The 27506-nt window shown below is 47.1% G+C and overlaps 1 protein-coding gene across 1 annotated transcript in view; it reads right to left on the bottom strand.

Annotated features, from left to right (window-relative positions):
* Window positions 1-8947: 8947 nt before the first annotated feature.
* The window catches only part of NTN4 (netrin 4), a gene marked incomplete at both ends in the record, with an annotated part of 34343 nt that continues 15784 nt past the window's right edge, over window positions 8948-27506 (bottom strand). Inside the window, 7 exons of the mRNA XM_079549583.1 lie at window positions 8948-9084; window positions 11977-12147; window positions 14318-14386; window positions 15289-15401; window positions 16048-16276; window positions 20175-20363; window positions 20537-20663. Coding sequence (XP_079405709.1) covers window positions 8948-9084; window positions 11977-12147; window positions 14318-14386; window positions 15289-15401; window positions 16048-16276; window positions 20175-20363; window positions 20537-20663 — 1035 coding nt within the window. The remainder of the gene's footprint in view (window positions 9085-11976; window positions 12148-14317; window positions 14387-15288; window positions 15402-16047; window positions 16277-20174; window positions 20364-20536; window positions 20664-27506) is intronic.

Raw genomic sequence — 27506 nt, 5'->3', positions numbered from 1 at the left:
CCAGGGCTCTGCTCAGCAAGCTCGACCTCCACCTTCTGTGCTCCTGTCCAACTGCAGCACCATTTTTCCTCCAGCTCCATCTCACCCACAGTGCATTATTAACACCTTGCTAGTCTTACAGGATGGAGATCCCCAAATAGTTTTCCTTTTCTCACCCTTCCCTGCCTGAAACAGGTTTATTTGCCAGCTCTGCTCGACACAAGGACTAACTTGTACCATGGGAACACCTATTTAAATACTTTTTTAACTACTTCTTTTCCTAGCCAAAGATTTTTTCACAAAGTGCCAAAATGCCTGAAAAGAAGTCAGAGGAGACTCTCAAGGCCGGTGCCAGCATCTCTGAGCTGTGGGGTGATTCAGCAGAGCAGCAGGACAGGGTGGGGGGCAGAGTTGCAGAGGACTGGTTTCATCTGGTTCATAGTTTTGCAACCACTCTTCCCAAGAATCTGTTCAGAACTGGTCTGGTTTGAAAGGTACATTTCTTTTCTTGATCAGCCTCATTTTTCAGCTGATTCTCTGCTTTCTTTCCTGACTCTAACCTTTCAAAAGGGGATGTACAGTAAGAAGACACTGGTTGAAAGCTGCAATCTTCCTTCTTGTCTCTTACAAGTTATCAAGGGTGCTGAGACCAGAACACATGTTTCTCCTGCTGCATTAAGTGCTTTGAATGTATGCTAAAAATGTTAATACGTTATTCAAGAGACTGGAATTTCTCCTTCAGGTGCGATGCCTTTAGGCCATTTGTGTTTCACGCGCAGTCACAGGTAAGGGCTTGTTGCTTTGGCAGAAACATGCAGTTAATGAAACGTTCTTCTTATTATTACAGTAAATAAGAGAGCTCAGCAGTCATTCAGCTTCAGCATCTCCTTATTTTTCCTGAAAAGCTTTGCCCTGGAGTCAGCACTAGAGTAACTCTGGGACAAGAGGGACCTCTGTCCTCCAAGGATGGGAGTCCACCTTTGGGCACCACAGGGCCTGTTTGGATGCTCAGCTTTCCTCTCTGGATCACCAGTTGTGGTGCAGCTATTTCAACCCTGCTGCAAATTCTAGGTTAAAATATTCCTGTGTAGGCTCATCTTCAGCTTGCAGCCTTGGAAAGCTAGAGTGCTAAGCTCCTCTGCTGAAGAATGCCCACAGATGGGAGCTGGAGTTCGGCAGTATAACTTGAACCAACATCAGGTTCCATTTGGGTTTCTCGTTGTACATGATCTTTAGACAACTTTCTTGTTGGCTCTTGGCAGGGTCTTTATTGCATGTCACAGCATCTCACAGGACAAGTTCTCTTTCAGGGTGTCAGAGCAGAGGGAGATGAGTCAGCTTTGCTCAGGGGAGAGATCTGGAGGGATCCCTGAGCAGCACCGTGTATGCTGAGCATCTCCAAACCACACAATGTGCCAGAGGGCTCAGGAATGAGACTGGGAGGTGGGCCCCACTCCCTGCAGCACCTCTTGGGAATACATCCATATTTTGACCCCTAAACGTGTGGCCTCAGCTGCTGGTCCGAGCCTTCCCAGCAAGCAGAGCGTGTTGTTCCGCCTGTCTGCTTGCAGCGCTCGCCCTCCTGCTCCTCTGTCGTCACTGCAAACTGCAGTTCTGACCTTTTTGTCCTCAGCGAGCTATTCATTTAAAATACAAATGCTGTCCTCAAACAGCAGTCATTAATATGAGGCAGCAAATTCTTTTCTTTGTTCTTTATTGTTGATTTTCCCTACTGGGAAACCGGTGGCAGGAGAACTACATAGCTGCAGGAGCAGCTTGCTAATTGCATACTTTCGAATACTAATTTGTATGGGTTTGTTTGGTTACAAAGGGAATCAGAAACAAGCCAGGGGGTGATAAAAAAATGTCAAGGTTATAAACCCCGCAGAAGCTGGAATTTTTATGAATTCTTTAAATGCAAATTGCGGGCCAGTAGTTGCACATCCCCTACCCCCCACGGAGTGCCGTGTAGAACTGTGCTGCTCACCCTGCGGGCACCCAGCACTCTGACCATGGCAGGGCAGGCCACTGCCAGCCAAACTATGGCCCTACTGTGCTGTGTTTGGGTCCATGAGCATTCAGGACCTGGGGTACCAGTCTTACTGGGTAGTCACAGTGCTTTTGGAGCAGTTGTCTTTTTAGCCCACTTTCATGTTTTCTCTCCATACTTGATGTCTTTCTGTAGGTTCTTCCTTATCATTGACTGATGGTTGCTGTTTTTCCTTTCTTTTTAAAAGCAAGGTACAAAGGGGATATTTTTGTGCAAGCAATCAGCTTGGTCCATTAAGACGTTATCATTACAGAGGGGAAATTTAGGTTAGATGTGAGGAGGAAATTCTGTACTCACAGGGTGATAAGGCACAGAGCTGTGGATGCCCCATCCCTGGAAATGCTCAGGGCCAGGTTGGAGGGGGCCCTGGGCAGCCTGAGCTGGTGGGTGGCAGCCCTGCCCACAGCAGAGGGTAGAAACTAGATGATCTTTAGGGTACTTCTAAACTAAGCAATTCTCTGATTCTCTGATTCTGTGGTCACCACCTCCTGCCTTGCTGCTGCTGCGGTGGTGCCAATGTGGAGAGCAGCCCCAGCAGCAGGAATTCAGGCCATCGCTGTGTCCCTCTGGAGCAGTCTGAAAATCAGTGAGCACATCCCCTCTCCCTGAGCAGGATGATGATGATGGCCCAGGATGCAGTAGGGCTGCTCAGCACCACCACTGCTGTGTGTGTTCTGGAATGGTGGGTTGGAGGACCTGCTCTTGTGGCTCCGGTGAAGGACATGCCTGTATCAATGGGTGCAGAGATACCAGAGGGCTCCAAGGCTGGGAATGTGAGGAAGGTAAAGTCAAGGGAAAATCACACAACTGTGCTATTTTGTGGCTGTTTGCACTGCAAAGGCAGCTCTCTGTGTTTGTTCACTCCTTTGTTATCACATAACATGATACGGAGTCAAAATGGATTTCACTGCATACCCCACACATTATATTTCCCAGTACTTACCACAGTAGACCACTGCTGGTACTTCCACCTCTGCTTAACACGTCTGCATGACAGCACCAAAGGAAAAAAAGCATGCAGAGTCACCAGCCCTCAAAAACAGCATGTATTGTCTTTCATATCAAAAATTTCAAATTCAATTCAATATCAAAAATTTCATATTGTCTTTCATCAGCTCATTGATGAGAAAAGGTCACAGTTGCTGGCAGAGCTGCATGGTTTGAGCAGGTTTGCAGTGGAAAGCACTGCAGGAATGTGCAGCAACACAAACAATGCCTACGTATATTGCCCATGGAAGTTGCATTTTCTGAAAACCAATACCTGAGCTTTGCTCCTCAGCCTGTGATGGGCAGCTCGCTGGATCCCTTGATAGGAAGCTTTGTTGTTTGGTTATGTGATGCTTAAGATAATCGACCAGTTCATTTCCTTAACTGGAAGTAAAGAATGGCTTGTTATTATTAAAATTGTGTTTATTCAGGTAGCAAGAATGGGACAGGAGGTCAGTGCTTGGCAGCACACCAATCACCAGGACAAAATGGCACAGTCACAGCAAGGCCCCATAGCACCACTAGGTTTCCATGGGAGGCCTGTGGCTGGTAAGGCCTGTGCCGAGGAGTGACTGCCACTGCAAGGAAATAACAGTTCAGAAACTGCAGAACACAGCAAGAAGTTATCTGGGCTGTGGATTTGAGCCTGATTCAGACCATCCAGCTGGCAGAGGCTGGGTGGCTCTGAAGTATGTCAACAGCCTCAGATAAATGCCAGGATAGCCTTGTGAACAGGAACTCCAACGGTATTTTCTCCTGTACTGCAGCTATTTTAGTTCTGTTTATTTCCTCTCTGTTTGGATGTTTTATAGAGAAAAAAAGAATCCCCGTGGCTATAGAGAACTGCATGCTGGAAGCAGGAAGATGAGTGCCAGCTGGTTGCTCCTCTGCTGCTGGGCAGGATGGCAGGTGTGTGCTGGACTTCTCCCAATCCACAGCAGGTCTATAACAGGTGTGCCATGTCCTTGGTGCATGTCCTCATGCACTGGCTGTTCAGGGGTTTCTAAGGATTTAAGCTTGCTTACTGTTTGAACACAGAATGCGCAGTGATTCCTGATCTGTGGCACGTGTACGGCTTGCTTGGGGGTGGAAAGGCAGACTGCAGCTCAGGGCAATTCTCAGTTATTTAGTCCTTCCCTGTACAGGAGCTGGGAGTTTTCCAGCACGCCACAGACAGCCTGGGATGCAGCCATTTGTGGAGAGCGACGCCCGGCTGCTGCTGGGGCCGTACGGACATGTAACAATACCTGTCTGGCTCGCAAATGTCAGACAAAGCTGCCATAAATCTCTAAGCCCAGCGGTAAAATTAATGGGAATTGCAGGGAGCAGGACCTTGTCAGCTTTATAATAGGGCTGTGGGTGGAAAAACATCTCGTGCTTCCCTCCAGGCATTAGGCAACCAAGCAACTGATGCTCCGTGGCCATTATCCAATTATAAGGGTTTTTTGCGCAGCATTTGGTAGTTATTGCTTTTAATGTGTCAAAGTTAAAGAGTCACCAGCACAGAACGAGGCCGAAGGAACAGACCCGGCCAACAGAACGTGTTGATGGCAGGTCAAGCCTTGTCTTGTCCAGTGATGTCCATCTCATCTCTATCGGCCGGGCAGGGCATCCTGTTTTTGGCCAAGTGGGACTGGCAGTGCCGCCTTGCTGCTGGCAGGGAGCAGCCCCGTGCACCAGTGGGATGGCTTCCCAAAAAGGGGGAGAGCAGCACTGAGCTGTGGGCAGCTGCCTCCATGTCACAGCGAGTGGTATTTATGCTGTGTTTCTGGGTTTCTGCCAGTCACTCTTTGTGACCAGGAAAATTTTGTTGTCCTCTCAGCTGCATAACTTGGCTTCTGTCTTCTTGTTGTTGTGTCCTTCCTCCTGCCCCTAGAGCCAAAGGCTGTGGTGCTGGGTAGACCCTGCTCTACCTTCTGAGCACCGTCAGTGGCACTTTTGAATGACTGAAGTACCTGTCTGCCTTCTGGCATGCAGAGCTGTCCCTGTGGGGGAGTTGGGTAGCTGTAACACCCCTGGGTGCTCCTGGAGCTCTCTGCATCTGGGGAAAGGGGATCCTTGGACAACTGGCACCTGCCACCTACATCTCAGTGACACAAAGCTCCACTCCCTGTGTATCTGTAATGGCTTTCTTGACTTCTGCAGGTGTTACTCAGAAAGGCCCAGTTAAAGGTTATGGGTCTGACCACATGGAGGCCGTACAAGCACCCAGGGTCCAAACACAAGTTGCACCAGATGTGAATGAAGGAGACCCTGCTCCTAGAGTAGCAAAGGCAGAGGGCAGTTGTGTTTCTGCAGCTGTATATTATAAGGTTTTAATGTTAAACTTATCACTTCTACTGAACCAGGCAGGGAAGATGTATAAATTGGGCATAAGAAATACAGCGATAAAAAATCCTGTCCTCAGAGGTCACTGTCAGATATTTGATTCTAATTTCTCTCTCCTTTGTTCCAGCACCTCAGCATGTGTCTCAAGCCTGGGGCTGGACTGAATTTTACACCTGCTGAAAGGAGTGCACATCCATGCCCACAGTACATCAGTTCAGGGAAACACTGCTCATTTTTTAGGAAGCAATTTCTTTCTTCTCACCAATTTCCATACCAAACCACGGGCCTTTTCCCAGCTGTTTTTCAGGTAAGTTAACACATAGCTCTTGTGCTCAGTGAGTGCATATGAAGTCTGTGCACAGCACTGAAAGAACTGAACAAAGAACCAAAGGAAGAAATGCTGGCATTGCAAGCAGCCTGCTCAGGCTGGGAAGCTCAGAGACGTGAGCAGAGAAAACATCTGGGAAATGCAGCAGTGAGGTGTTCTGGGGGTATGCACAGCATGCACTGCACCCACACCTTTACCTCCAGACAGACCACTGCAGCCTGGGGAGCTTCTTTTATGTCTGTATACTTCTCAGAATGTGTCCAGGCAGAGCCTGGGGATGCTCTGAACTGCAGGTCATGTCACAGGGAACAGGACTTGGGCATGGCAAAGTGCATCAATGGGGCTTCAGCTTCTCAACCATGCTAACACTTTCAAAAAGCCAAGAAGTTTTCCACATATAGTGTATTTCCCAGCCTGTGAGCTTGCTGAGGCCTCACTGCCCTCCCTTTCCAGCAAAAAGCAGAGGCACTCACAATGTTTCCATGATGAATTTGTGGGAAAAGAGTAGTGACCCCTGAGCAGGAGCATACTTTGGAAACACTGTCATCAAAAAATCAACACATGAGCCCAGAAGGATCAGGGACAGCTGATCTCCACCTGCTCAGGAGACAGTATCAGAGACAGTGCTCCTCTGGATGCTGGGGCAGCAGCCACCAGACGTTTTTGAGATATTTATTCTCTATGCTGTGGATACTGAAGTCGATACAATAACTAAAAATAAAGGTTTAAGAAAACAACAACAACAACAGCACTGCAGCTGTTTGTTCCAGAACTGTTGTGTTTACCCGTACCAGCCTGACTTTCCATTCCTGCAGCCTTGTAGTACCAGATGTCCAGGCACATTCAGCAGCATGGTCACTTCCCAAAAGACTCAGCCTGTCGGCACATCTATATTAAACACGCCTGGAACTTTCCACCAAGGTCAGAGGAGCACGTTGCAGTGAGTGATAGCTGCTGGGGATAGGCCCTGCATACGTGTTACCAACCCAGCGTGGAGCCTGTGTGGCTCTGCCAGTGGCAGGAGAGGACAGCGGTTCTAAAGCCTGCCAGGACTTGGGCTGGGAGGTGATCTTGCCTCCTCCAGGCACCAAGCTTCAGGCTAGTGAAAACCAATGGGCAAATCTGAGTGACTCATCCTGCTTTGTTCCACAGGCATCAGTGATGGCAGATTGTTTACTTTATGCCTGGCCCTAATAACCCTCAATATGGGATTTGAGTTCAGAGGAGGAAGAGGTTGAAAACCTGTAAATGTGTTGGTAAGGCTGGATGCTCCCCTTCTCAGCTCTCCTTGCTCTGCTCTCCCTGCTCTGCTTTGGGAAGCTACCAGCTCTGCCCGCATCAGCAGCTCTTCTCTTTATCAGTGCTGCTTACACTCAAGGTGGGAGCAAGGAAAGTGTGATGTCTGCATGCTGGACTTCACACTGTGGGGCTGTGACTACAGCCTGGCTCAGCCAGCTTCAGAGTCCACACCCACAAGTCAAGGTCACCAGCAGCCCCATTTCTGAAGAAGCCTTTGCCTTCTCGCTCGTCTATTCTGATGCCTGATTTCACTTTGTGGTGCTCTTGTACATCTTTTGCCACAGTGTTCACTTTCCACACCTTTTATTTTCCTTTATAGTTTTCATGTAGGCAGTGAGCCTGATTTCAGCTGTCCCTGACTTGCTGTTTATCTGTTACTGCTCTGCAGCTCAGCCAGGTTTGCATGGAGGCAAAGATCTGGTCAGCTTTGAGAAGAGCAACGACCTCCTCAGACAAACGAAGCTGGATTTCTGTGAGCCACCTCCATGGTTTGACTTTTTCTCATATGGAGAATGTTACCTCCCCACAGCAGCTTCTCCTCACCCTTAGCACGCTCTTCAGAGCAGGCATGAAGACCATATTGCTGGAATGTTGAAATCATTATATATTTATTACATACATGAGATATAAAAACAAATTACCAAAATAGTATCTTTTTTTTTTTTTTTTTTTTTTTTTTGAGTCCACAGGACTTTGAAAGAAAAGTACATATGTAAAGCATATTGGTAGGCTTGTGGTTCTTATGATGTTGCATGTCTGCCTTTTCTTTCCTCTCATACTCATGAGCAAAATATACTATGCAGTGTGCTTCAAAGACGCTTTACAGAAAAGATATACTTTAGTGCTGAAAACTGCAGTCAATTGTGCTATATTCCATATGGGTGTTAATGTGGAAGTGTAGTGGCCATACATATTGCAAACAATATCACAGAAGAAAACGAATCGAGTGTTCGGTCTTAAATACTAACATAAAAATAAAATAAACTCCAGGCCCATCGTGAATCACTGGGTGGGGATATGTGAATGGCAGTCCTTTCCATTCTTCAGATCCACTCCTCCTGTGGGCAGTTTCCTACGCTGGCAATTGCATTTTCATTCCAAAGTCTCTTCTTTTTGTACTGACTGCCAAGTCCTGCCCACGGAACCCAAGCGCTGGTCTGAAGCTGGGACTTCAGTGCAAATGCTTTCTATCCCTCAGACTGCACCCCGGGATGCTCCGAGTGGCCATGCCAGGCTGGTCCTTCCCTTTATGCCGTGCGTCTTCAGGAGTGCTTCTGTTTCAGGAAGGTTTTCAACCTCTTCTTTCCCAAACACAGTCTGGCCTTCCACACCATGAAATGGCAGGTAGTAAAGTGCTTTATACAATGAAATATTTACAGGAGGCTGGGTTCATATTTTAACACTTCAAGGACAAAAGCTCAGAGACTCTGCGTCCCACGGAGCCAGCTCTTCTCTGCCGAGGTGGCAGAGAACCGGCAGCCACCACACGTGCATGAGGGCAGAGGAATTCACATCACCCAGCAGGTCCACCCTCAAGAGCACAGGCAGGGAGCTGAGCCCCAAAACCTCTGACAGCATGGTGAGGTGAAGGGCAGCAGCACCCCACTCTCAGCCACGTGTTCCTGCTGCTCTGCAGCATCTTTTTGGAGCCCCTGGAAGTGACCCCAGATCCATCCTGGTGGCACTGGCAGTGGCTCATCACCTCTCATCTGGGGCCAAACCAAGGGTCGCCCTTCCTTCTCTTCCCCTCAACGCAACAAAACCTGGGCTCAGGGAGTGCCTTGCAAGGAAGCTACAGGTGAGTGAATGGGCATTGGCCAGGAAAGGTTAAATCAGTCAGCGCCTACAAATGGCAATGCCTTGCTACACGCTTTGGCGCTATTTTCTTATGTTCCAGTTTTCATCCTTGAGGCCTTCCCTCTGTGAAGGCTCTTGCATTCTGTGCATGAAGAAATGCCCCAGTTGGCCACATGTATCTAGTTGCAGTCTCTTTTTAAAATCTCCAGGACCTTTCTCCCAAGAGCCGACTTCCACTGGTGGACAAAGCTTTTCATGTTGACGATGAGCCTGCCTGTCCGGACATCCTCGTGTCCTGCCACCAGGTACTCCAAGCCTGCAAACCAGCAAAGTGGTCAGGGTCTGCACAGCACTATGTTTGGGGGAAGGGCTATTAATGCTACCTGGGTGCAATTAATGTACTAGTGCTTTGGAACATGCATATAAAGGAGAAGAATATGAGGGTAGCCAGGTGCAATATTATCAGGATTATCACAGAAGTGGTTGAGATTTTGGCTCAGGGTGCCTGAACTGACTTCTGCCTTTCTGACATGCAGAAGCCAAGGCTCAGGCAGAGATCAGCACAGTGGGAGGGAAGCTGCTCTGGAACATTGTGCTGTGCTCACACTGGCTTGTGCTCATCCCTGGGGACACAAAGCCCCCACAGCTCTGTGGGCTCCAGCCTCTCTCTTGCTGTGCCAGAAGGATGAGCACCTGGACAGGCTCAGAGCCCTCCTCACCTGCAGCACTGGAGTGGAAAGCTGCTCCTGACTCTAGGGCATAACTCACAGGGATCCCAGAGCCACATGGGGACTCCCAGCCCCTCCACCGGGCGCAGCAGGCACTCTGCTCATGTTTTCTTGGCCTTTTGTTTTGCTGCTCAGAATAAAGGGAGGCAGTGGCGAGGGGACAGTGTCCCCTAGTTAAAGGTTAAGTATGTTTTTCTTTAATTCAATACAATTTGTTATCTGCTTCATCTGAGCTTCTGGGCACACACATCCTCTCTTCTGCCAAGTAAACACAGGAAATTTGCATGGCAGGAGCAGCCTATGCAAGACCTTCATTTTGGCTGTGTCAATCCTGCTGCTGTAAACATCACTTCTTAAGGGCTCCTAAATCTCTTAAGAAAAAAATGTGACCCACATTTTCAGAGGGAAAGCTAATTATTGCTTTGGCTGCTGATTCTCTTTTGAGAGGAACATTCATCCTTCCAGATTTTCAGTCTGACTTTACAGCACTGAAAAGATAAAATACACAACAGAGATGCCACAGCCAGACTGGAGGCTGCTTTGTCCGCACTGCTAGCAAGGAGAGCTCCTCTTGTGCATGTGTGAGGGACTAGGAAGTTAGCAAGGGCTACTGCTTCCTGCAGATGGCCAAGACATCACAACCTCCCTCTGCACTCCCCAAAGGCCAGCCTGTTTCCTCATAGGACCCCTGGCACATTTATCATCTGGAAGCAGCCTGTGGAGATCTGTTAGATGTGCAGAGGTTCTATTTTTTGCCAGAACTTTTAAGAGCTTACCCTCCATTTGGTGTCACTTCAGCACTGTGAAACAGTTAAAATATGTTTTGCTTTCTTCTACTTTTATCTTTCATCTCTATGTTTTTAGGAGATGTGATTTCCATTACAGCTAATGTCAAGAAATTATTTCATGTCAGCTTGGCTTTCTATCCTGCTGTTGATGGTTTATTCATCTGGAGGTCATAAGCTCTTACTCTGAGAGAGGGCTAACTTTGCTGTTATGGTATTGCCAACTATCCAGAAATGAATGTGTTAGCTAAAAATGAGATTTAAAAAAGTATTTGGGATTGTTTTTTTTTCTCCTTTGAAGTGATTCATTCTTTAAGGTGCACTCAGGTATGTTTTCAAGTTTTCTCCCAGAACCAAGAGATTCCCCAAGCTTCACAGATGCTTTTGAATATGAAAGCTGAAATGAATTTGTACGGATGGGATTCCAACAACTGCACCTCCACTGCTCTGCTGACAGCCAAGTGGCTGTGACCTTAATGGGCTATGTGTTCGCTGCTCTATTCTCTGCTGGGGAAACCACGGAAGCTCCCCCGAAGCTTATGGTGTCACAGGGCTGGGTGTCAGGTGTGGGGCTGCTGTGTGCAGCAGACAGTTTCTGTAGCTTTCCTCCAGGTTTGTGTTAAGGCAGCCAAGTTGTGTGCATTTGCTTTGCATATGGAAAATTAAAATAGCAGATTTATGGTGTTTTACCACTATCCAAAGTCTTGCTGTGCTCCAGCAGTGAAGTCCTGCTCAGTGCTGCTGATCTCTCTGACCCTTGCACCTGAGGAGACCTCCTGACTGCAGCTGTACTATCAGAGCAGACTGCCTTCAAAGCCAAAAGCAGTCACAGACATGAAAGAAGACAGCAAATACCTCATAAATGAATAACCTTCCTGCATGCCCAGCCTACCAAGGAGCCCCTTCCCCCTGAAGGAAGCTCCCAAAGATGCACATGTAGAATAAGTCTCAGCACTGAAGTAAGTGCTTCAATCAGTGATTTCCAGGTGAAGTATGCATCTTATAGAAAGAAAATCTTTTATCCAAATTAGTTGGTAACTCTTGGCTTATCTCGGAGTTGTAAAGAAAGGTGTGTCAAGTGGATCTTAGTTTTGCTCTGTTAAAGAAAACCTGGAGTATGCATTTCCCTGTTCCTACTGGATACTGCGTGCACTGTTTACCCACCACTGATTACACTTCATTTCAATGAAAGATGAGGAAAAACTGTGAAGCCAAAGCCTCACACAGCATCAGAGAGCCTCTTCTGAAAGTTGAAGATGTGAATTAATGTTACTTTGCAAGTTGCATCTTCCCCTGTGATTAGATTCTATCTTCAGTAAAATGTCATGCCTAAGATTAGATTTAAATGCACTTTTATGGATTCAAATTAGCATTAGTTTTAAAAAGATATGTCACATATTCATGGCACAGTATGCATCTAACTCTTGTGGGAATACACCTACTCTAATAAAGCTGCAGTGCTGTTACTATGCTTCATGAAGAGCGATTGTACATTTAAAAATCTACAGAATGAAGCGTATTTTTTGCTTCAAAATTCAAATTGGATAGAGTTTGATGCTGGAACCCAAATGATGTAGATGCCAAGAATTTAATCAACATTAAAACTCATCAGCATAAGGGGATGAAAAGGGGAGCATAAGAGGATGAAATCTGTGGGAGTGTGGAAGAGATGTACTTCCCAGGAGTCAAACCTACCGGGATTGAGGATTGGACAGGTGCAGCCTCTGTTAGTCCAGGACTCAGGGTAGAGCGTTCTCTTACCCCGCAGGATCTTCAGCTTTGTAGACTTCAAGACTTTCTTGATCTTCACATTGACCTCTGCATGGGAGCCCTTGTCATGAGCTGACAAGATCTTTGTCTTTATCACTGGGAAGACATGAATTAAAAAAACAGGAATATATAAACTATTTAAAGTCTGGGTGAAACAGTGAGAGCAGTGATTTCATTACACTGGCGTTAGCCCAATGCTTCTTGCATCAAAACTTGCAAAGGCCAAATTTTCCCCCTCAGCAAAGACTTCTGCTTCTTAAGCACTTTTGGAAATCAAGAGGAAAGCCCTGGTTTTAGGGATGAGCATTGAGGCTTTGCAGGGTTTGGCAGCTGGTAGTGCTGTCCCCATCCTGCCCTGGTCCTCCCTCTTTGCAGAACTGCCACATCAACACAGAGTGGCAAAGACCGAGATGTTGGTGGGGACTGAGGCAATCTTGAGCTCACAGATACCCACAGGCAAACCCCAACCAATTTCCTGTGTAGGATGGAGTTAGAACTGGGGCACCGTGTATCTGCTGGCAGCCCTGACACAGCAAAGTGTCAGGGCCCAGGTCCCACACACCAGTCACCTCCAGACCATGCTGATGTCCACAGTGGTGCTTTACTCAGCACTGCATGTTATGAAGGTCCACAAAGACAATCACAAGGCTGGAGCACCTCCCCTATGAAGGCTGAGGGAGCTGGGCTTGTTCAGCCTGGAGAAAGGAAGGCTACCGGGTGACCTCACTGCAGCCTGTCGGTACCCAAAGGGAGCTTACAAACAGGAGGCGAGTCAACTCTTCAGAACGGTAGATAATGGCAGGACAAGGGGAAATGGTTTTGTGGAAGAAGGAAAGATTTGGATATCAGGGGGAAGTTCTTTACTGTGAGAATGGTGAGGTGCTGGAATAGGCTGCCCAGAGCGGTTATGGAAGCCCTGTCCCTGGAGGTGTTCAAGGTGAGGTTGGATGGGGGCCTGGGCAGCCTGGTCTAGTATTAAATGGGGATGTTGGTGGCCCTGTGTGTGACAGGGGGTCCTTGAGGTCCCTTCCAACCTGGGCCATTCTGTGATTCTTTGATTTAGTGATTATGAAGCACAGGGAAACCTTTCTTTCTACAGCACTTGCAGTGGGCCCCATAATTCATCTTTCTCCAGCTGAGCTGACACCTTGCATGTTGAGTGATGAAAGGGCAGCAAGCCTGAGTGCACTTTAGATAAGATTTATGAACTTGGCTTTTTTGTGCTTTTTAAAAAATTATTTCTTATCTTCTGCAAGATTAAAACTCAGTGACTGTCACAGCCAGAAAGCAAAGCAAAGCAAAATCAGATTTTTTCTGACATCACTAAGCCAGGGCTATATTTCAACAACTGGCGGCCCCTTGAACTTCCCTTTGTGGGCTGCTCCGCAGAGCACCGCAGCATGGATTATCTCCCTGCTCATTTTCAGCTTTAGTGCAAGATGAAACAGGTGCAAGAAGCCTCTGGAAAGCTATGATGGGAGGGAGTGCTGCACAAAGCAGAGCAGTCCTTACTCTGCAGCAGTACAAAGGAGGTGCTTTGCCAGAACAAACCGGAGAGGTCTAGGGAAACAAGGTATCTCCTCTCATTCCCTGAAATCCAACGTGCTACGCCCACATAGGTGATTTCCATCACCCCACTGCAACAGCTCAGCTTTGCTGACAGGACAAAGCTCCCGGTGGCTGTCAGTGACATTTTTTTCCATATAATGTCTTTGGTGGTTATCACTGTCCCTCTTTCCACTCAGTGTAATTCATATTTGGCAATTTCTACACTGTTTGTGAGGCAGCTGGTCTGTAAGAGCGACTCTTCAGTGACTATTCGGTGACTTGTTTTCAGTATCAGTGCCTTCTACTCTGCCTTGGATCCACTGAGCAGGCACTCTCAAGGCACTTACAGCTCTTGCATTCCCATGATTTCAGCACAAGTGCACTTTGGAAGCAGGAGGAACGAGATGGTTCACTCAGTGTGACAAGGCACCACGATATCTGCATGCTTTTGGAGAGGCAAAGATCTGTCCCTAGACTAAATAGCCCAAGAATTTGCAGGGCTGGCATGCTCCATTGCTGAGAACATGCTGAGATGCATGGGGATACATAGGCTTTGGGCCTTCATTATCCCCCATACAGTGACAACATCATCAGTGTCTGAATGCTAAAGTTTGCTTCCAGACTGCTGCTCCCCTCTGGCAAGTTGCAGAGAAAGAGTTGCTCAGCACTATACTCCTGTAGAATCTCCTGCACACCTCTATCACCTACCACAACTCACCATAGGTATACTTCATCCCACAGAAGACCTTGGAGTTGCCCAAAACTTGCTCTTTACACTCGCATTTACCTGTGGGAAGAAAACAAAGCAAACAGATGTGGATTGTACTTTCCAGTGGGAATCTTTGCAGAGATCCTGGGGTTTGAGGGAGCAGAAGTGTCTGCTACCATCCAGGAGAGTTACGTGGCCCTGGCTGGGGAGAAAAGGGCATGCTGGAGGTGGCTGCTGCCTCATGGCCCAGCCTCAATGCTACAGGAGGGATTTGGCTGCATCACTGGGATCTGCTAGGGGTTTTTACGTGGTCCACAACCCCCTCAACATGCCCTGTTCTCAGATCTGGGCTGAACATAGCCTTAGTCCGAGGGCAATTATTCCTTGTTTACAATTTGAAGAGAAGGGAAACAAAGGCTTCATTATGTGGTCTCAGGATGCAAATAACATGCATGTCTTTTCCTGTGGTATTTTCCACAGTGTAATGTCCCAGACACAATTTTAGAAGGAAACACTGCCGAGGTTAAGGCAGATTAATGACTTCCGTGATCTCAGAACAAAGAATAACATGTTATACTTATTTACGTTTCAGATTAAGTTGCCCAGACAAATGATGGAGTTTTCCCCTCAATTAACTCAATTATCCTATCCTCAAGATTTTTATTGTGCTGCTTTCTGCAAATGCAGGAAATTATACCTGCCCTGCTTGTGTGCAGTGGTTTTGAAGGAGGACGTGGCTGTCACCAGCCCGTGCAGTGCTGTGGGGCCAGGCTGCTTCACTGCAGCACTGCAGCTCCAGCACTGCCTTGTCCAACCTAGCAGGGCTGGGGAGAAGGAATTCCACAGTCGGACCTGCAGCTGGAGTACAGGCAAGTTCTCACTGCACCCTCAGTGTAGCTGATGCCAAAGTAGGATGCTGCATGCTGGTGTGGGACATCTCAGTGGAAAGGATGTGGGAGCACATGGGGCTGTGGTCCTACCAGAGTGCCGCAGAGCCGAGAAGCCCTGCTCATCCTCCCATCCCCAGGCAGGCTTGCTCTCGTTGAGTGCTGGCTGGAAGGGCAGCACTTCTTGCTGCCAGCTCGCATCTGCACTGCTGGGGGAAAGGAAGAGGGTCAGCCATCCTCCTGCCACTGGCAGAAAGCACTCATAAGTCATGGCCCATCCTTGCAGCTCTGCCACACATCTCATTGTTAAACATACACAGCTGAAAGAGACGACTTTGGAAAATGAGCAGGTTGAGGGTTGCCAGAGTGGGTAGTGAATCCATTTTTGGTTTAAAATGTGCAATAGGGATTTCTCTGCTAAAAATATTATCCCTATGGCAAAAAGGCACCCTATGAGATCCAGACACTGGGGTGTCATTCACATGTTCTGCCTCTAGAAATCAGAGCTTGACTGTCCAGTGCAGTCAATGCAAACTGAGTTGTAACAGCAGCAACATTTAGCTCTGGTCTCTGGGTGCTCAGGTCTCCCTGTGGATCTTATTTTGCTCATGGAGAGGAAAAAACTGTGGACGGCATGAAAAACACCTGCTCTGTTCACACCAGCACCAAGTGCCAGCAGTGCCACCACGCCAGTGTCCAGCACCCAAAGGAGTCACAGCATCAATGTCCCCTCCTCCCCCAATCCCTGGCAGTGCCGATTACTTGGCTGAACAGGTGCTGTCAGATGGCACATAAACCAGGCAGGAGCAGTACCTGCCTGGGGTCTGGGGGGCAGCTGGAGCCCCCACTCACCTGCTGCTGCTGCTGCTGCTGTGGCAATCGCCAGTGAGAGGGTGGCAGCTCCGGGCACAGTTGCAGGGCTGGCAGCCGCCAGCACCAAAGCCCCAGTATCCGGGCAGGCAGCGGTCACAGCGTGGCCCTGCCACGCCAGGCTTGCAGGGGCAGTCACCGGTGCTGGGGTCACAGAAGGTGCGGGGGCCCAGGGGGAGCGCGGCCGATCCCAGCGGGTGGCAGGAGCAGGCTGTGAGGACACCACGGCGTTAGTCATACGGCAACAACCACTCGCTGGCCAACTGGAGGTTGAACACCCCGCTCCTGATGGCCGTTTAATCAAAGGACAATCTCTTAAAGCACATCTCTTAAAGCCATTGTTTCAAAATGTGAAAGCGGATAACATTGCCAGGCATCACTGGGCTATGTGAATCATTCCACTCTGGTGATCTGAACGATGAAAAAAATAAAAATCCCCCCTGAAATACTGCTGCCTAAATCTCAATTTACATAAAAACTGAATTTCCTGAGAAAATTTTCATTTGGAGGGAAATTTTTTACCGAATGCTAATGCAAATATTTTTACTTTGCAACTACGACGACAATAGAAGAGAAGAGCCATTACGTGTTACAGAACCTCACTTTCTCTTAAAATACTTACTGCTGTGCAATTACATTTCATTTTGTTCTGGTGACGTGCTTGTGGTTTCAGGGCTTTGACATATCTGGAGCGCAGTTTCAAAATATTAAAGGATGAGTTAATATTGGCAGCCAATTTAGAGAAGACTGCAAATCCAAAATCTTTGCTAAAGTAATCCCCAAATTTTCCCCGCCCTTTCCATTCCCAAACAAATATAATTATATAAAATTAAAAGATTAGAAAGCCTCTCCACAAACTGCATAACTAGCTGCAGGCAGTGAACGCTGGTACCTTTAATAGCATAGTTTTCAATGGCGCTCAGTGAGAGCTGCATACCTTTCTCCTGAAGCCTGTGAAATGTTTTACACCTGACACATGTATCTAAATGCTCTATTTTCCTCCTAGATGCAGAGAGTATTTATGGCATTCCTCAGCCCCTCCAGGGGAAATAGCAAGCACTTGACACTCTCCGTGCTCAGAGAGAGACTCAGTCCTATCTTGGTTGAGTTTCAGCTGAGTTTCACTTCTGGTCCTTTCTTACCTTTTTTTTTTTTTTCTGTAATGGAAAATTTAATGGTGATAGCAACACTAATGGTGAGAAGAAAACACTGAATTTACAAAAGTTGATATAGAATACACAGCAGTGAGCTTACAGGGGACTGCAGGCAATGAAAATTGAGAACATAGTTGGCTGTATGCTTTAACTGGAGCCACAGAGAGGTGTTGTAAGAATGGGCCATTTCCACATGGCTGTGCAGCCCCCATCCTTCCTGACTGCTCCTGACCCACTGCCAGACTGCCACTCACTGTCCACTGACTGACAGAGAGTTTCAGATTTTGGATCCTGAGTCCTGGGGCAGAGGGCCTTATGCTGACTGGAGGTGCAAGCATAAGGCACAAGTTTCAGTGTGAGGTTTGGGGACAGCGCAGAGCTAACACACCATGGCCATCCTGCTAGTAAGGGCTAGGACTAGGAGAAACCTGCCACAATTCCATCTGTTTATTTTCCCTTCCACTCATAAGCAGTATCATTAACATGGCAGTCAACCCAGCTCATTCAGTACTGAGAGCCCAGGAAGACAAATTGACCAACCTGCATACATCAACCCCATGTTGCTTCCAATGCACTAATTGAGCAGTTTCCTGAACTGTCTTGTCTGTTCAGCTTAGAAAATAAAGCCCTTGGCATACACTGACACAGTACTTTGGACTATTAAAGAAGTGTAGAAGCTTATCTGCAGTAGTACCTATTTGGTATGGTAGCAGCATCACACAAAATTGCTTTACAAAATTGCTTTGGACACATCCTAAGTACACTGAAGTCACTTCATCCCTGGGCTCTAATTTTGCATTTTCCTTCTTCATCAAAAATGGCACTTCTCCTCACTGCACCACATGGTTACATCTGGTATGAGATTTCTGTGCCTGTGTGAAGAAACAACTGCCTGTCCCCACACCCCAATAGGGACTGAAAGGCAGTGAGACCAGTGGGCTGCGTTTTGCCCCCTAGCCGTTGGCACTGGTGTGGTTTCTGGAGCTGCCATCTAACCTTTGGATATGACAAATATTTACCCTCAAAAGCCTACAGTTTCAAAGCAAAAATTAAACTTGCCAATTATAAAAGCTGATTTATTATCTGCAATCGTAGTGGTGCTGAAGCTTCATGGGGAAGTAAAGAAAAGGACAGATAGGTATGACAGGGGGCAAGTCATCAGATTGCTCTTTTAAAGGGCAGAATGTCTTCTATCTGGTGCACATTCACTCCTAGGCAAATATAATATACACTCTTCACCAACACGAATCTTTAAAGAATCCTTAAAGATTATGGCTTAACAACTCTCTTATTTACTTCGACTTTGGCATTTTCAAATTTTCATTGCTGCTCCACAGTTGAGCAGTAACAGTGCTGTGAGCCAGAAGCAAGCAGGCAATGCTGTGGCCTTTCTGAAAGAATAACTGGGCATCCCCCTTGTCCCTCGTTACTGCAAACCACGGCACGGTCCTTGGAAATGTTCCAGCCGAGGGCTGTAATCAGTCTTATATAATTTAATTTAACAGTCATTAACCATTCACTGTTCAGCTGGAGCTACAACAAATAACCCTAACCTGCTGCAGGGTCTGGAAAATGCTGTGGTGGGGGAAAAAACCACCCCTGCTCTACAGTCTGGCCAGGGCAGCTCTGAGGGAGTTCATAGGCAGCACATTGGGTGTGTTGGGTTGGCTGCAGTGTCACCCTCATGGGCAGCCCTAAATCAGCCAGAGGGAACCCAATAGGGAAACCATGGAGAGTCCTAGGGAGACGAAGAGTTTCAGTGCCCAGAGAGAAATGGTTTCTGTGTTCACAGTATCACAGTCTCTGCAGGGACAGCATCAGATACTCCCAGCATTTTCATGGAAGCAGTCTTTGCCAGGGAAAGTTGTCTCCCTGGAATGATTGAGTACTTTATACTCTGAAGTTTGTAAATACTGAAAAAAGTGCAAGAGGTTTAAGTGCGGGATTTAAATGTGTTTTTTACTAACAAGATGCTAAAACAAAAATTCTTTGCATAAGTTCTGGCAATAATTACCAAGGGAAAGGATCTGTACACAAGTATGTAGAGACCTTAAAAAGCAACTATATCCACTGTCTAAAAACCAAACTTGTGTACATACTACAGCAGTGAAATAATTATTTACACAAGTAATGAAGATCTGTGGTCAGTTCTGCTTTTGTAGAGAGACCAGGTCTGTAAAAAAGCCAATTCAGCTGTGGCTGCTTCTCTTTGCAGAGAGTGAGTGATAGAAAGGGGAAAGCCCCCTGTGAGAAGCTGGGAGGGCTTGAAGCGCCACAGGGATGAGCCTCAGTCCAGGAGAGGATGGAAGTGGCAATGTCTGGCCCCTGCAAGTAGACGCAAAACTGAACATTTGGCTTAGCCAGGTGCTGTGCAATGTCCCCAGTGTGCTGTAGGGATTCTGTGTGCCCCATGGTGCATCACCACTGCCTACAGCATTCCCTGGAGCTATTCTGGAGTGCTGCTTTGGCTTGGGAAAGATTTAATTTTCACATGTGGGCTGCCTTTGGTCTCGCCCCCCTGGTGTTATGCCTTCTGCAATGTCACTTCACTTGTGTTCCAGCTTCTCCTTCCATACCCACCTGCTGCTGCGTAGGCAATGCACCCTGCTTCTGGGGTCATGGCAACGACTAAACAAGGAAGCATGCAAGCATGATGCAGCTCTTGCTTTCCAAAAATAGCAGGAGAGTCACTGAATCATCTTTCTTTCCCTGTCCCCAGCCTACAGGGATTCTTGGGACAGATTTGTCAACAGCATCTGCAGGCTTTTGTCCTGCAAATCTCATCATCGCTTTTTGGAAACAGCATCAATGAGGGAATTAAAACTGAATACTGCTGTGAGCTTCCCATCCCTCGCTGAAGCAAGAAGATCGCTCCAAGTCGGAGCAGGAAGATCTCACCTTTGACAGCCTCCTACTTAGCAGAAGCCTTACATCAGTAAGAGGTTGCTGACTTACGTTTGCAAGCATCTGGGGCAGAGAAGGGCTTTCGCAGGTCTCGGTAGAAGCCTGGCTTGCAGCGCTGGCAGTGCTGTCCCTCTGTGTTGTGCTGACAGTTGTCGCAGACACCACCACTGCGGTTGCCCGACGCCAGCCACGCATCCATGTCAAAGTGACAGGTGTCGGCATGCCCATTACACTTGCACGCTGGGATGAAGCCAAAGAGAACAGAAAGATTTGTTAAAGCAGTGAAAATTGTTTATAGAAAAGAGGCAGAAAGCTGAACCACATTTTGGAATGGCACATCTGCCATTCAAGTGCATGAGGATACTTCGCGTTTTCATCCACCCACAGAAATGACATGTAAGCTGGCCACGTACACTGACACTCTCGGGGGGCTCCAGTTTTGCCATCAGCAGCCTGCCAAGGGCGGTCGTTGTAGAGCGGGGCACAGTGCTGGCAGTGAGGTCCTGCAGTGTTGTGCTTGCACATGCACTTCCCATGAACCTGGTGGGAAAAAGAGAGTGGAGGTCATTCACAGCAGTGCCTGGGCACAAGGGCTGCGACGTCAACCCAGTGCAAGGACATAGGCTGGGAGGAAGGCTAGCACTGGGCCTGCTGACTGGTGCAGCCAAAGGTGGGTATTCTGCATTTATACCTTCAGTTAGATTAACATTTCTATGTCATATATGTCATTATATCATGTAATCACATCTCTTTTTTCTCTTTTTTTAATTTTCTTTGAGGTTTATAGGGATCTTTAGCAGGGGGTTTCCAATCCCCACATGGACTTCCAGGAGTCATTAAAAGAAGCCGAGGTCCAAAGCATCCTTGGGAAACACTGAAAAACCTTTCTTTTTTCTCCCTCCCAAACAGTACAACACCAACGTACCACTGCAGCAGCAGCGGTCACAACCTCAGTGTCCATCGCCAATGTCAACAAGCAGAAGAAAAAAGAAATTAGAACCTCAGGACACAGATACCTAATGTCCTAGGCAGAGGTTTTGCAGCACAAGGGAAGATCCAGAGACAGCACAAAGACCATGAGGGACGGTCAGACATCTTTGTGACAGATAGGTAATTGAACAGCTAGAAAACACAGTCCAAGGGGGTAATTAGAGATGAAAAGACAGCATGGTAAGCTTGGTGCCAGCTGCCCTGTCAGCTGCTGGCATTAATCACGCTGCTGGCAAACGCAAAGAAAACAGGACGCAGCCAGAGGGCAAGAGCAGCCCGGCCGCCCCCAGACATGATGAAATGGAGCTCTGGAGCAGCTGAACACCTCCCAGCCCACTGGGCTCAGAGTGGAGGGAGAGGCTGGAGCGCGGCCTGGCTGCAGCTTGGCACGCTCAGCCCCAGCCCACAGCTCATAGCGAGGACACCGTCGTCATGGCTCCTTGGAGAGGCTGGTGGCCTGCCTCATCCAGGGGAGTGTGGTGGATGGCTGCGTCTCACAGCGACTGCGCCGGCTGCCTGTGCTGCTGGCTCTTTGGCAGTGCGGTTCCACTGACAGCTTGGGCTGGACCGAGGAGCACAGGTGCTGTGTGCAGCCGTCAAACCCAGAGGGCCATCATGCTGTGGTCACAGGTAAAATGGTTCCTGCTTCTGTTCACTCCAGAAGCATTTTGCTCTGTTTGGTTTCACTCAGGGAACTTCAGCTGCAAGCCTCCCCATCAGCAGGTCTCATCAGCTGCATTCTGCTTTGCTGTTCTGCTGCCACTTCTCTTGCCAGCTGAGAAAGCCACAATATAGGGGAGGCAACAACTGGGATCACGTCCTCCTGCCACAATGTCTGATGCAGATTTCACAACAGTGCTCTTTATAAATGCATAGGCTGCTGCTGAGACTCACCGTGAACTGCTCCTGTCAGAAACACGGACAGTAAATGGAAGAGGAGAGGACCTTAAGTATGCAGTAAACAACTCCTGTGTGTTGCGTACGTGCACACGCATGCAGATTGCAAATGCCCCTCGCTGATGACGACTTTCTGGCTGTTTCCTTTTAATAAATACATTTCAGGTAATGTCTCACAGGGGTCAGAAATAACCAGAACAGACAACACTTCAAAACTGACCTTGAAAGTCCTTGAAAGAGTTTTCATCAGTAATGCAAATAGTGAAATCTTTCAAAAACCTTTCAAGTGGCCCTTTCCTGCTTTATTAGAATGTCTGGATCACAGAGCAGGGGCAAGTGTAAGAGTATAGCAACCAGACGGTATGAGCAACATTCAGATGCAGACAGAATCCAACAGAATGCAAGAGTATCTGAGCTAAAGTGGCAAATGCTGAGATAACATTGCTTTCTGTGCTATTTCTGCCTCGCCGCAGATACTCCTTGCTCTGTCTGCCTTATCAAGTTGAGGTCGCCTATATGCTCATATGTGTGATAAAGTGTGGAAAGAATGAGAAGCAAACACAGAGAGAAACAAAACAAATTTGCAGATGGAATATTTCATTCTCAAAGTGTGTCTCGTGTTCTCACATTTTCATTTTTGCTACCACTTCTAAACATTCCTCTTCAAACTCTCAGACTCCTCACTCCTAAAGTTACATTTCTCTACAAAACTTCCCATATACCCTCTTTAGGGAAATGCCTACACAAACTGATGTTACAACCTGCTTTACACTCACTTCAAGTCTCTAGCTGCATGGAAATGGAAATCAGTTAAATCTGGGAGAGCCACTGAGGCAGAGCAGGACAGGATGCCCCTTGTACTGATTGCTTGCAAATTGCGTTGCGCCCAGGAGAAGGAAACAAGTGCTATAGACAAGCTTGAGGTAGTACAGAAAAGCTTGAAAAGTAGCAGGAGAGCCACTCAGCTGGGTGCAGGGTGGGCTGGGGGCTCAGGGTGATGACCCAAGGAGGTGTGGAGGGGAGGGAAAAAGGCTCTCTGGTTTTTCTCTGCAACTGTTTAGTTAATATATTTTTCCCTATTCTTTTTTTCCCCCACGAATTTAACAAAAGTCAGACTAAGCACTTCAAAAACCTCGCCTTGGGCAAGATGTATTTCTTCTCTTTCAATAGCATTATAATGATTATTCCCCAAAACAGCTCTGCTTTAAAACCCCTTCCATCCTAGCTTTATTCCATTGAAGAAAATCTCTTTTTTTCTTCTACATAATTCCAGCATGACATAAAAGGTTTTTATGTGTTGGAAACAACAAAGGAGCTGAATACTAACAAGCCATTTCTTGTAACCCATGTGCAGACAAGAATTTTTTGAGTTTTCCAGAGATATTGTGACAGCTAAAGACAGGAGAAAGGAGAAGAGAAAACAGAAGGAAAAGAAATGTGGCAGCAGGTGAGGGGCATACAAGAGCTGGATGCCAGGCCAGGTGCCCTCTGTAGGCCCGATTTGATGGGGAGCACTGGGGAACCAGGACTGAGGTGGCAGCCTGGCAAAGTGGTACCAGCCCAGGGCATTTCTCTGGCATCTCAGCATCTTTCTAAAGGCACAATGGGACCCACATGGGCTGACAGTGGAAAGAGCACGTTTTTCCTCCCTTTTCATTCACCTCGATTTACATTTAACTATAAGGCATATCCATTTGGGGTCACTATGGAGCATTGCTAAGTACACAAACACAATTCCCTGTGTGTCTCACTGCTTTAAGCATTCACATGGCTCTTGACTCAGTTAAGCAGAAAATCCTTTTCATACCATTTTTCATTTTGTCACGGGGTCTTTACATCCCTGTTCATTTTCACACTGTTTCCCTTCTTAGTTTGACAGCCCAGTCGCAACGTCACTCGTTAGAGGGCACAATGCAAACAGTGTTACAAAAGTTGACTTCTGCAAGATAAACGAGTGGCTGATTTCTATATACAAAGACAGTTGCTAGGGCATGCTTCCTTCCATAGCCTTTTGTTGCTGAATTATTACCTTCCAGCACTTCCTTTCAGATTGCAAATACGCGGGCTTTTTGGTTGAGTCTTACAAAGTGCTTTCCACCCTATTTATCCAAAATGTTGCAGAGTGAAAGAAATGCTGTGCTGAGGAAAAAAGGCACTCAGTCACCTGATATTAATTCATTTCTATTACAAGAACTCTCCCACTGTATAAAGAGTCCAGCACAAACGCACACTAAAACACAATCAGTGTCCCAAAGACCTGAGAGACTACACAGATGAGCTAAATAGCTGGGAGCAGCAAACTCCTTTTAATAGACTTGCTTGCTTGCAACTGCTAAAATTGCATTTTTTCTATCTTTTTTTTTTTTTACTTCCTTGGAAAACAGGCGTGATATCAGTGTAAAGGAAAAGCACGTCATTCATACTGGTCTTTAACAATGGCTTTTAAACTGCGTTGCACTCAAGCCACTGTGTCAATTTTAGAAACCATGCCTACTGGCTGTTTTCTGCCCACAGGCTGGTACTACTTCCCAAAGTACCAGACAACCAAATTTATGCATGAGAAAATTCCCATATCCTATTTCACTCTTGTGAAAGAATACAAAGTTTGTTGTTCAGGGTGTGGGGGCTGTCTTTGTTTTTTATTCCTTGTACAATAGGCTTCTGTCAGTGGCTCTGGGGAAGACCTTCAACGTCTTTTGATGTCAGCAGCACAATAACAATTTACAACAGCCACTGGGTTAGCCACGTGGGAAGGGGGAGGGATATTCCTGCTGTCCAGCTACGAAGAAGGGCTCTTGTACTCAGTATGCCAGCCTTAGCACATCCCCCCAACCCAGCCCATTCAATACTGATGTAAGGAGCCCAGAGAGACCAACTGACCAACCTGCATATATCAACCACACGTTGATTCAAATGCACTCATTGAGCAGTTTCCTGAACTGGCTTGTCTGTTCTGCTTACAAGATAAAGCCCAACTCCTGGAAAAATCCTTGGCTTACACTGACACAACATTTTGGACTATTAAAGAAGGGTAGAAGCATATCTGCAGCAGTACCTATTTGGTAAGGTAGCAGTACCACACCAAATTGCTTTGGGAACATCTTAGATATGTTCAAATCACTTAATCATAGAATCATAGAATCACCAAGGTTGGAAAAGACCTCTAAGATCATCCAGTGCAAATTTCCCAATAAACCATGTCCTTTGGTTATATATAAGTATATATAAACAAACCTCAATCCCCAGGTTCTAGTCTTCATCAAAGACAGTTGTTGAAACTGCCATTGTGGGAAAGAGAAAACAGGAGGAAGAACAAATTGAGACAGCTGAATTTGTTCTGGCTTTTTGTTCAACGAAGATGACAGGTGTGCACAGCAGGACTGCAGTAGTGGGAATGCTGTGCATGTTAAAGAGTTAATAATAGTGTATTATCAATGAGACAATGAAACCATCAGTTGATGATGGTAACTCAACTCACAGAGGTAAAAGCAGGAAGCCCCAAGGATACAGCCTTCCAAGATTGTTGACTCAGGCCAACTACACAACAACTTGGATGTTAGAAGGCCAGGGATTGTCTGAGGCAGGTGAACACTTGTCCTTACCTTGAGGCAGAGCTGCAAAGCCTGGTGTGGTACCTCTGGGCTTCTTTTCCTCACTCTGGATTCCTGACTTGCAAGTTACTGCCTATGTCCAGGCTAACCTACACCATGACCATTGCTGCTGCGGCAAGCAGGCCAACAGGGTGCTTCAGCTGGTCAGCATGACCCTGCGATAGCTCAATGCATGGATGTAGCAGCTCCTGCACTATAGATCAGCCCCAAAAGCCAGGCTTTACACAGCCACTGAAGAACAGGGGGCATCTCCTGTGCCTGTAAATCCATTTCTTTGCTCTCAGATTCTTTTTACATTTCTTTACTGCAGTGTTTCACCCTGTAATCCATCTCACACACCAATCCAACTATTATGCATGGTATGGTGTTAGGTGTGCTTGTCCACGCATGCTTTTTTCTTGACAGGCATTGGGTTCAGTGTTGGTATGATATAGATAGGGACCCTTTGAATAAATGATATGGGAGGAGGGGAGATGAGAGGGAGAGTAGATGTACCACCCTGACATCTGTTTGGGGCACACCAGTGGACAACACGAGACAGCCAGCACTACTGCACCCTGAGGAGTAGTGCTCATCACTACTGGAGGGTAGCTAGGTCCTCTCTGCAACTCGTGAAGACAGAAACTCCCCTGGAGCAGCAACCTCACTTCCATGCTCACAATGCACCTAGAGGTTGTCATGGCATTTCTGATGTTTAAACAAACCTAGAGCTTTCCTGTACAAATTCCTTTCTCATTTATGTAAATCCAGCAGACATATAAGCACCTCTACCTAAACCTTCCTGCCTGATCCACTCCTAAACTCCAACTGGTAGAACTGGGTATCTCATGGAGAGGCGTAGGCTTCCACTGGTGCGATCACCCGCATAAAGAATGCAGGACAAGGCCTGCCACAATCCCCTCAGTTGTCAGAGGAATTGGATTGAAGAAAGATGGACAGGAAAATTGCTTTTCTCTGTGGTGTCCATGAAGCAACTTCTGCAAGGAGGAGGATCACAGATGGGTTTGCAGCTGGACAGTGGTAAAGGCACAGAAACTTTTGTCAGGTCCTGGCTGTTGCTTGGTGCCGTTAGGACTAAGTGAAATACTTTTTTCCTACACTGAATGTTCAGAGTCTGTAATGTCCACCTTTGCACTGATATGACTCACAGAGGAGGTTATTCCACCCCAGAGATAGAGCTGCAGTTGCTCTTGCTGGGATAAAACATGCTATTCTCCATTCATAGAGCCATCCTCTTTGCATCCCACCCTTGCAGCTGAGGATATCCTGGTTTAGTATTATCAGTAAAGAAATGTTTAGATGTTGTGCTGAGATACATGGATTAGTGGGAAATATTGGTGGACAGTTGGACCAGATGATCTTAGAGGTCTTTTCCAATCTTGGTGATTCTATGATTCTATTCTATGATTTTATGATCACATGGCCAACCCAAACTTAGCCTCCATTCAGCCATTCAGAACATTTTTCTCCAGAGCACAATGGCCCAGCCACTGAGAAAAAAATTCATATGATGGGAGGAATCCTGTGGCAGCGGGCCAGGATGAGATCTTGAACTGAGCGGGATGCGCTGGCCCCAAACTCAGGCAGCAGGAAGCATCCCTGCATCCCCAGGTGGCCTTGACAGATCCTCTCATTCTGGCTGCTGGGGAGGTGGATGAGATGCTTCAGGTGGCTTTGCAGATCTGCCTGGCAGCTGTTCCAAGTGCTACCAGGATGACCTCCATCAGCAGAAACATCAATATATCACGTATGGTTCTTCTGCTGGGCGAGCAGGCTCTGAAAACAAGCCTGCAGCTAGGATTTTGCCTCTGGGCTGAAACCAAGTAGGGGTTTGAGAAAAACCGGATATATTTTTTTGGACATGGGTGGGTTTCTTTTAAGACAA

The sequence above is a fragment of the Tetrao urogallus genome (genome assembly GCF_951394365.1).
Source record: "Tetrao urogallus genome assembly, chromosome: 1".
NCBI classification, from domain to species: domain Eukaryota; kingdom Metazoa; phylum Chordata; class Aves; order Galliformes; family Phasianidae; genus Tetrao; species Tetrao urogallus.
The sequence above is the reverse complement of the archived record's forward strand: the minus strand, read 5'-3'. Positions and strand labels throughout refer to the sequence as shown.